Consider the following 10,658-nt stretch of genomic DNA (forward strand, 5'->3'; position numbering starts at 1 on the left):
AGCCATTAACTATGATCCTTCATTTTGTGCTGAGGTCGCACTTTTTTTACATAATAATATTAATATGTTTCAAGCTTCAGGGCTCTGATTCAATCATAATAAGAATCGTCACATACAAAGTATTCTTTAAAGTTAGACGGAGACACAGCAGTAAGATTCAGTAAAGCGTCATGTCGCAATTTTGCGACTTTGGCGCCTAAAGGGTTAAGAAGATCAAATCAAATCAGTTTTATTTGTATAGCCCAAAATCACAAATACATTTGTCTCAGTGGTCTTTACATTGCATACAATATGATGCAATATGACACCCTGCCCTTACACCCTTAGCTCGGCTGAGAAAAAACTCCCAGTAAAAACCCTTTACCGGGAATAAAAAATTTAAGAAATCTCAGGGAGAGTCGACAGAGTAAGGGATCCCTCTCCCAGGACGGACATACTGCAATAGATGTCATAAGTAGAGACAATCACGAAGGAATTTGATCATTGACCAGGTGATTACATGGTAATACTAAGTAAAGTGCGAATAGTGTGGATGCAGGAAGACAGATGCTGCCAGAGGATCCACACCGTCTCGTCTCCACCAGGGAAAACTAAGGTTTCCAGGGCCGGGATTACATCCCACGTCTCCAGGTGTCGTCCTTAACCACTGCAACATCTTCCCCGTTGATGGTCCATTCTCAGATGTTACCGGAGGGGGGACCAGATCCACACCGTCTCGTCACGACCAGGGAAAACTGGAAGAGGACAGACAGGCAACCAGTGAGCAAAGCAAAAATTAATTTAAAGATTGAACAAGCAAGCGAGTAGAAAGAGTACTATCCTGATGGACGGTGAATCAGTGCTGATGTGAGGCAATAGCAGGCGGGGAGCATCCGTTCCTAGGACAGCTGATTCCGCACAGAACTCGGAGTCAGTCGAGTAGCATGGAGAGTGCTTGGTAGACAGAGGGAAAGAACCCCCGGGGCAACGCTCAGCCAATCATGGAAGATAGACAGAGTTATCAGTTATGCAATTAGCGTCGGCAGGACAATTTTTCAGTGGGAGGACAACCGGTACTCAGGCCCAGACAAACCGAGACCGAGGCAGCTCCTCAGGCTGTTATTAATAACGCTATAACAATGTTAAACAATATGAACACAATTAACATTAAATAACATTGATTTACACTCTACCGTTCCCCACCGACACACAATCGGCGCCAGCCCCCCAGAACCAGAGCCAGCCCCCTCAGCACCCCGCCCCCAGAGAGCACGCCCCAGTGCGGCACTAGTCCTGAGGAGGACCGGGGCCATAGATAGAGAATAGACAGTATAGAATAGGGAAATAGCCAAATGCACCGTTGCCACGAGGAGCAACCACAGCCGAAACCCCCGGAGGGGCGGCCCGTACAGCCCGCCGGACCGGCCACGCCCAGCCCACGAGGCAAGGCCAGAGGCGCCAAGCACAAAGGGTGCGACGCAACCCAGCGCTAGGACCGGCCGGAGGAGCACCGACGCCGGGCAGCGAAACACAGACGCCAACAGCGACGCCACAGAGCGGACCGCCAGGCAGGGATAAATGATTAAAACAGTTTAAAAACAGTTAAAAACAGTTAAAACGCAAATTGCATAGATTGCTTCTATCCCTTTTAAACCCTCCCCCGACTGCACTCGGCTACTCTCGTCTACTTTCCAGACGAGCCGAAACTGGGGTCGACCGAGCCTGTTCTCTCACCTGGCTCGACAGGTAACACGCCCACACACACACACACACACACACACGCCCACACACACACACCTGCAGAATGTGGTCTGTCTTCTTAATTTCTGAGACTGTGTTTCTCTATTATCTTTCCGTATAATCAGATCTTTCTCACAAACAGGTAACACACACACACACACACACACACACACACAGAGGAGTGGGCGGTGATAATGTACACACACACACACACACACACACACACACACAGGAGTGGGCGGTGATAATGTTCAGGGTATAACTGGTTGTATAGTCTGATCAGAGCCTCACAGCGCGGTGGACTCTGTGAGAGGACGGACTGTCACAACTCAGCAGAACTTCAGGTGAGCTCAAATCTCTGTTTTCATTTGGAATCAGCTCAGAAATCTGAATCTGTATTTAACTCTTCAATGGTTTTCTGGTTCTTATGTTTTCTTTCATGATTACGGAAATCTGCAGCAGTTACATTGTACATTTGATCTTTATCTTTTCTGCCTGTTTGCAGTTTGTCTCTCTAAAATAAGAAAGTCAAACTTTATCTTGTCTTCACATTGAAAATTATTTCAAACCATCAATGCCCGAAGAGGAATTTTATTATTGTATCATAATTTGTCATAATTTGTCATCATTGTTAAAGCAGCTACAAGGAACTTTTAAATATTTCTGAAACAGTCTAATTTTTCCTCTGGTGAACATTAATTAAATGTAACAGCAAACAAGACCATCAGTGCAAAGAATACTACTAGTATATAGTTTTTCTTAATGCCTTTGTCATGGGTACGCTTACCCAGGAACAACAGCTGCCGTAGTAAAAACATTACCGCTCTTGTCCAAAGGGGCCGCCAAAATTAACACACACTGAAAGTTACTCGTAGCCAATTTCAGGGCGTTTGAATGAAAACTTTGAAAGCAGACGGCCTCTGTGGCAGCCTGAGGTTCTAGAGGTTCTGGTTCCCCTTTGTTAGGAACCAGGACTGAGGAACACAGTGAAAGGCCTTTAAAGCAACATGTGGTTAATATACAGGTGAAACTCGAAAAATTAGAATATCGTGCAAAAGTTCATTTATTTCAGTAATTCAACCTAAATGGTGAAACTAATATATTATATAGACTTGTCTCATAGCATGCAAAGTGAGATATTTCAAGCCTTTATTTGTTTTGATTATTATGGTTTACAGCTTATGAAAACCCAAATTCAAAATTACATAATTTGAATATTACATAAAATCAATAAAAAAAGGATTTTATATACAGAAATGTCGGCCCTCTAGAAAGTATAATCATACATATGTACTAAGTACTTGGTTTGGGCCCCTTTTGCAAGAATTATTGCCTAAATGCGGCGTGGCATGGATGCTATCAGCCTGTGGCACTGCTGAGGTGTTATGGAAGCCCATGTCTGCATTGTTGGGTCTTGTGTGTATCATCTTCCTCTTGACAATACTCCATACTTCAGTAAACCTCCAGTCTGTCAAAAGAATGATGTGAAAACCAGTTCAACAAGTGCCAGGTGTTTCCAGTCTGTCCGCCTCTGCTTTACCTGCCTGAGGCTAATGTTGATCTCTGCACCTGGCAGACTGGAAACACCTGGCAGACTGGAAACACCTGGCAGACTGGAAACACCTGGCACTTGTTGAACTGGTTTTCACATCACTCTGTTTACAGACTGGAGGTTTACTGAAGCGTATCCGATGTATCACAGATAAAGCAGTGATGTTTACTGAGAGAAAAAAAGAACAAAAGAATAATTTTACACCTGAAGAGATACACAATTGTAAAGTCTGTCTGTCTGTCTGTCTGTCTGTCTGTCTGTCTGTCTGTCTGTCTGTCTGTCTGTCTGTCTGTCTGTCAGGGCCATTCTTATGAACACAGTATCTCATGAACTCTTTGAGGGATTCTCTTCAAACTTTACAGACATGTACTCTGACTCAAATATTAACTGAATGGATTATCGAGGTCAAAGGTCACTGTGACATCAAATCTTCAGAGTAGAATATTTTCAGAATGCATTGGGGGAAATCTGTCAAATCTAGCTAGGATGGGCCCTTGTAAAGTCTGAACTTTTGCGTTTTCTTGTGGAGGACAGGGGCCAAGACGAAAGACTGTCTGGAATAATTAAAAATAAAACATCAGTTCTCTTGAACATTTTGTTGTTTTCAGCATTGAAACATTCAAAAGTCAAAAAACAATAAGTCTGAGTTACTCAGACACGAAGCAGAGTCAGTGGGCCGTTCATACACTGTACAGGTGAATATTTTCTTTTTGTTTCTCTAAGATCTTGACAGAGAGAAAACATGGCGACAACAGCAGATAACAACAAGATCATCTTGGTTTTGGACAATATAGACAGAAATTATCTGGTGACAAAATTACCAAACACCAGTTCGGACCCCAAAGGTGAGTGATGTAAAGATGGAACAGGTGATATCACAACACAGTAGCGGCTCCACGCTTGTGGAACCAACTGCCACCTGACATACGTGATGCCCCCTCCATTTATGCCTTTAAATCAAGGCTCAAAACCCATCTGTACACCCTGGCTTTCCCTCCCCATTAGCTATCTGACCTCTGCACTACTGTCTATGTGTGTGTGTGGATGTCTGGGTTATATGTCCTTTATATTTTTATCTTTATTTTTTCTATTGTTGTTGTTGTTATTTTGCCTTCATGTTGGCCTACTGAATGCACTATGTACAGCACTTTGGTCAGTGCAAACTGTTATAAGTGTGCTTTTATAAATACATTTTACTTACTTACTTACTTACTTACAACACCAACACCAGTTGTACAGAATAGAGATACTCTGATTATCTTTTAAAATAAATTGAATTGGAAACATTTGATGATTGGCAGGAAAATATTTATTTTTATTTTTATAATAATAATTGATAGGTTTTATATAGCGCTTTTTTGTGTTCACCAAAGCTATTTTTTTTAGAATATCTTTAAATTAATCTGATAACAAGTATTCAGCTGAATTGCCTCTGGGTTTGTCTTTCTGCCACTGGCCGTGGGGAGATGGAACTCCTCTCTTTAACCGATAACTAAGATGATTATTTTGACAAAGGGGAAAAAGGTTAGACGTCTGGACGGAGGCAGTGAGAAGCTCGGCCAATCCCCTCGCCAACAGCTCAGATCATCCTTAGTTGATCTGTATTGGGTCGTACTAAGGTAATAGTGTTGCCTTCCGGCTCAGCTCTCTTATAGTCACAACAGTAAAGCAAGTGAAGCACCGCCCACACTGCTCCCAGTCTCCAGCCAATCACACGCTCCATTGATTCAATATAACCATTGACTAGTAAAGAAACTTAACTTAACTCACTCAGTCCTTGAACTCCTTCACTTGGTGTAAGGACTCATTCCCTCCCCGTCCTGATCCCTGTTATCTATGACCGATGGTTTAGGATAATAGTAATTGAACCTAAACCCTGATATCAGAAATGTGTTTTTAGAAAGTGTTTCCATGACTAACGTTTACTAGCATCCTCTCACTGATGTCATGTTGCTTTGTAGCTTCCAGGAAACCAGACAGACCAGAAACAGAGGAAGATCTGGACCATTCCTCTGCTTCTGGGGAGGCTGTTCAGCCAGGGCCCGAGGCCTCCAACAAAGCTCTGTAAGTGGACACATGAAACATTTCAGTAGTGCTAGTTTTATATGATCCACATTTTGTTATTTGTGTTCACCAATTCTGCTTCTGCAAATCCCTGGATTCCCGTTCGAACCAGGAAGTGTCTGTTTCTCTGTCACACTGACAAACTGAGGAACACTGCTTCATGTTGAACAGCAGTTAGGACTAATGTTGATAGAAAATCATTCTGACTGTGTTTCTTCCTCCAGGATGGACCACGGTGACGAGCAGAGGATAAAACGTGATGAGCTGAAGAAGTGTAAGTGTGGACTCAGTTGGAGTTAAGTTTTTGTAAAGGTGTTTGTGTTCATTCTAGCGCCCCCCTTTGGACAAAAGCGGTAGTGTTTTTACCACGCCAGCTGTTGTTCCTGGGTGAGCGTACCCGGACAAAGGCATTAAGAAGAAATATATAAAAATAGCATTCTTTGCACTGATGGTCTGTTTTTGCTGTTACATGTCATTTATGATCATCAGATGAAAAAATTAGACTGTTTCAGAAATGTTTAAAGTTCCTCGTAGTACCTTCAATTAGTCAATTTACACATTGACTAATTGACTAATTGAAGGTACTACTCCTCCTATCATGTTACCACACTTCCGAGAGGAGATACCGAGTTCATACCACAATAACTTTGATCTACAAAATCTAAAGAATCCATCTTTGAATTAGATCAGCGCTCCTGATAATAAGGAGAATAGAAATGAAGAACATCAAAAGACCAACACAGAATAAAGTCTTCAGGTGTCTGATGATAAACTGCTGCTGTGTCTTTTTCTCTCCATCAGATTCCTGTGAACTCACACTGGACACAAACACAGTGTGCAGATACCTCAAATTGTCTGACAACAACAGGAAGGTGACACGTGTGAGAGAGGAGCAGCCATATCCTGATCATCCAGAGAGATTTGACCTCTGTCCTCAGCTGCTGTGTAGTAATGGTCTGACTGGTCGCCGTTACTGGGAGTTTAAGTGGAGCGGAGGAGTTTCTATTTCAGTGAGTTACAGAGGAATCAGCAGGAAAGGACGCGGTTCAAGGTTTGGAGATAACGATCAGTCCTTGAGTCTGGACTGCACTGATGATTATGGTTACTTTTTCCGTGACAATAACATAAACACATCCATCTCCATCTCCTCCTCCTCCTGCTCCTCCTGCTCCTCCTCCTCCTCCTCCTCCTCCTCCTCCCCTGTCTCTCACAGAGTAGCAGTGTATGTGGACTGTCCTGCTGGCTCTCTGTCCTTCTACACAGTCTCCTCTGACTCACTGATCCACATCCACACATTCAACACCACATTCACTGAACCTCTGTATCCTGGGTTTATGATTGAGTCTCCTGGTTCCTCAGTGTCTCTGTGTGATGTGTAGGAGGGAGATAACTTCCAGTCCTGAGGTTTAGATGTTGGTGGTGGACGAGGCTTCACTCGGTTCATATCTGAATCACTGACTGTGACTTTAATGTCAGAAATGAGTTTTTCTTAGAGATGGTTAAATGATCTCCTCAGGGCTGAACTTTTACTAACTGTGTTTACTTTGATTTTCACTTTAATACATTTATTCTTGGATCAGAATGTTGCTATAAATACATTATCATTAAAATTATCTTTATTATTATTATTATTATTCGTTTTACTGATTTGTATGAATTTCTTTCTGAGATGATGTCATCCCAAACCACAGCGTCAGATCATGTGACTCCAGCAGCAGATGGAGTCAGTGATTCTAGAGAACGCTTGTTCAGTGAATATCGCGTCATGATCCACTACCTGTCTGTACTGTGTGTGCACTAACACAAAGCCAGTGTTAATACACAGCCTAGGCTCTGTAAACTCGTATGTTGCTAGCTATGGGGGTGAAGAATATTCATTACTTTCATTCTGATACAGTGCAGTGTACAGAATGTAATGCAACACCTCTCAGAGTCTAGCTCTTTATGTCTGTGCTTTAACTCTTTTAGTTTTCTGATATGTGGATTTTAAATGTTGGGTTCTTTGGTTGCTAATGACTGTAGCTGTTATAATTTAGTTCAATAAAGATTTAAAGACAGAAAAAATTGTGGAATTGTTTCATTTGTAAAAATGTGTGTCTGAGAGTTTACCTTTTATGGATAGATAGATAGATAGATAGATAGATAGATAGATAGATAGATAGATAGATAGATAGATAGATAGATAGATAGATAGATAGATAGATAGATGGATGGATGGATGGATGGATGGATGGATGGATGGATGGATGGATGGATGGATGGATGGATGGATGGATGGATGGATGGATGGATGGATGGATAGATAGATAGATAGATAGATAGATAGATAGATAGATAGATAGATAGATAGATAGATAGATAGATAGATAGATAGATAGATAGATAGATAGATAGATAGATAGATAGATAGATAGATAGATAGATAGATATTGACAGTACATACTTTTCAGATTCAGAAAGTTGATATGTCTGTTATAAATCCGGTTTTCGAAAAATTGAAAATCTATCTATCTATCTATCTATCTATCTATCTATCTATCTATCTATCTATCTATCTATCTATCTATCTATCTATCTATCTATCTATCTATCTATCTATCTATCTATCTATCTATCTATCTATCTATCTATCTATCTATCTATCTATCTATCTGGTTTTTGATTGGTTTTGTGTAATTATTCTAACCTAAGTGAAATTGTCAATTTTATATTTATGTGAGTAATGATTGTCCAGACCTGATGAAACAGTGTGTGGTGACATGACTGAACTCTGTACGGCCAAACAGACAATAACAATGTTTTGCAGTAGTGTATTTTTTTTAGAAGTAGGGGAGAACGGGGTAATTTGTCACATGGGTTGGATGTCACATTCGTTATATCTCGCCACCAGAGCGCGCTAGCTCTGAAATGTTGATATAAAAAAGGTCCAGAATTGGGATCAGAGGTCACATACATAGACTTCCTTGGAGTTCGACTGCTGCATTTCAGGTGAGAGGATGTTTTGTGTTTTTCATGTCAAATTCAAAATATTTTGCTTCTCAGTATTTTTCTTCTAGGCTTTTACACAATGGGTTTATAACAAAACACTTGTTACCCTCAGAAAGTGTGAAGGGTAAACTATAGTTTAGATTGTGGTTAGCAAGCTAATTAGTTGTCAGATGGTTGTTGGCCTTGATGCTAGCAAGAAATTCAAGTTGGGGTTGGTCGTCAAATTTTTTGGGGGGTTGGTTGTCACATGTTATCTCAAGGCTGCAGCCAGAAAAGGAACCCAATAACGAAAGAAATTGTCAAGCTGTATCCTCACTGACACCCCAGAGAAGGAAATAATAGAGCAGGAAAAGGCAGCTAGCAAGCAAAAGAAAAAAGGGCAACAAAATCAAAACAACCCAGTGCATCCCAAACTAGACCAGCTGCCAAGGCTACAGAACGTTATGTAGGCCTATTTGTCAACTTGACAATGCAATTAAACATTCAAATTTGGTCCTGCCTCCTTGCCTTCTTTTTAAGATTTTTCCCATTAAGATAACATTGTGACAAACAACCCCATAGTGTGTGACAACCGACCCCTTGATGGGGTTGGTTGTCACAATGTGTCAGAGTGTCTTTGATGGTAAATTACTTCTTCATTACAATAAGTTGGAAAAAAAGAGAGACACACATTTCTAGCCAACACCTTAAGCTTCAATGTAATGTAGGAATGGCTATTGACAGATGTTTTGGTGATGAGCAATTCTCACTAGAGTAAAAAGTGTGCCTACTTACCCCGTTCTCCCCTACACTTTATAGTTCAAGTGTAAATTAAGTGAAAAAACCCTAAAAATATCTTCTTGAGTATTGGGTGACTTTCTGAAATATATTAAAAAAGTATTTGACAGCAACACACACACACACACACACACACACACACGTTTGTACGGCTATACTTGTGAGGACATTCATTGACATAATGCATTTCCTAGCCCCTTACCCTAACCCTAACCATCAAAACTAAATGCCTAACCACAACCCTTACCCTAACCCTAATATAAACCTAATTCATACCTGAACCTTAAAAGCCAGTGTTAACCCTCAAACAGCCCTTTAAAGGCCTGTCCCAAAGTGAGAACCGGACAAAATGTCCTCACTCTTATGGTCTAAAACTCAAATTAGTTCTCACAAAAATAGTTGTAGCCTACAAGTACACACACTCACACACACACACTCACACACACACACACGCACGCACGCACGGTTAAAAACTGATCGGCTTCTTCCGTTCAAACCTCATCAGTTGTTCACCTGTGACTGCTCTAGACTGGGCTACGTCATCCCGTGGTTGCAAACGTAAACACAGGTGCGCTAATTAATTATCACACACATGTATATGTAGCCAATGTTTATGTGTGCAGTGTGTATGTACACCATGACGTACACACACACACACACACACGCACACACACACACACACACACACACGCACACACACACACACACACACACACACACACACACACATGCACACACACACACACACACGCACACACACACACAAGACACAGATGTACACACACAAACAGCACACAAATAGAAATTTGCTACAACAACGGCATTTAAATCCCATATAAAACATCGTAACAGGTGAAGGGTTTGTATCTTGGGGCTTTTATTGTGAAGGCTGGCCGTGAAGGGTTTGTATCTTGGGGCTTTTATTGTGAAGGCTAGTCGTGGCGGTTCCTGTGACGCAGCGGGTGGCAGCGGGTGCGTCAGGAGGAGACAGAGATGGAGATGCTCTAACTGCCTCACGGACCGACCGGGAGGAATCTGGTTCATTCCCCGCCCTGCCTCGCCCTGCCGCCGGCCCTGCATCGCCCTGCTGTCGGCCTGCAGGCTCCACAGCGGCCCGGGGCTCGTCTCTCTCGCTCTATCCGCCTCTCAGCGCGTCTCACTGGGCTTCAATCCGCGGGGAGAAGCGTCTGGAGCATCTGGAGCGGAGGTAAGAGGAGCAGGGCGTGGAGGAAGGAGGGAGCGACCTGTCTGTCTGTCTGTGTGTGTGTGTGTGTGTGTGTGTGTGTGTGTGTGTGTGTGTGTGTGTGTGTGTGTGTGTGTGTGTGTGTGTGTGTGTGTGGTGTGTGTGTGTGTGTGTGTGTGTGTGTGTGTGTGTGTGTGTGTGTGTGTGTGTGTGTGTGTTCTGTCTCCATCCTTGGTTACCGTCCTTGCTCCGCGGCCGATGATGGAGCGCCGAGGCCCAGCGGAATGTTTCCGCCGAGCCGCTCCATCCAGGATGATAATAGCGTGTGTGTGTGTGTGTGTGTGTGTGTGTGTGTGTGCGCGCGCACGTGAATTC

At 42.4% G+C, this 10,658-nt stretch overlaps 1 protein-coding gene across 1 annotated transcript in view; it reads left to right on the forward strand.

Moving 5' to 3' along the window:
• Positions 1-4,013: 4,013 nt before the first annotated feature.
• Positions 4,014-10,658, forward strand: part of LOC307265752 (centrosomal protein of 170 kDa protein B-like) — a gene marked incomplete at both ends in the record, with an annotated part of 41,196 nt that continues 34,551 nt past the window's right edge. The window contains 5 exons of the mRNA XM_080047547.1: positions 4,014-4,116; positions 5,233-5,335; positions 5,560-5,624; positions 6,599-6,710; positions 9,989-10,307. Of these exons, the coding sequence (XP_079903673.1) occupies positions 4,014-4,116; positions 5,233-5,335; positions 5,560-5,624; positions 6,599-6,710; positions 9,989-10,307 (702 nt within the window). The remainder of the gene's footprint in view (positions 4,117-5,232; positions 5,336-5,559; positions 5,625-6,598; positions 6,711-9,988; positions 10,308-10,658) is intronic.

This window comes from Ammodytes marinus (genome assembly GCF_949987685.1).
Source record: "Ammodytes marinus genome assembly, chromosome: 19".
Taxonomy (NCBI): domain Eukaryota; kingdom Metazoa; phylum Chordata; class Actinopteri; order Uranoscopiformes; family Ammodytidae; genus Ammodytes; species Ammodytes marinus.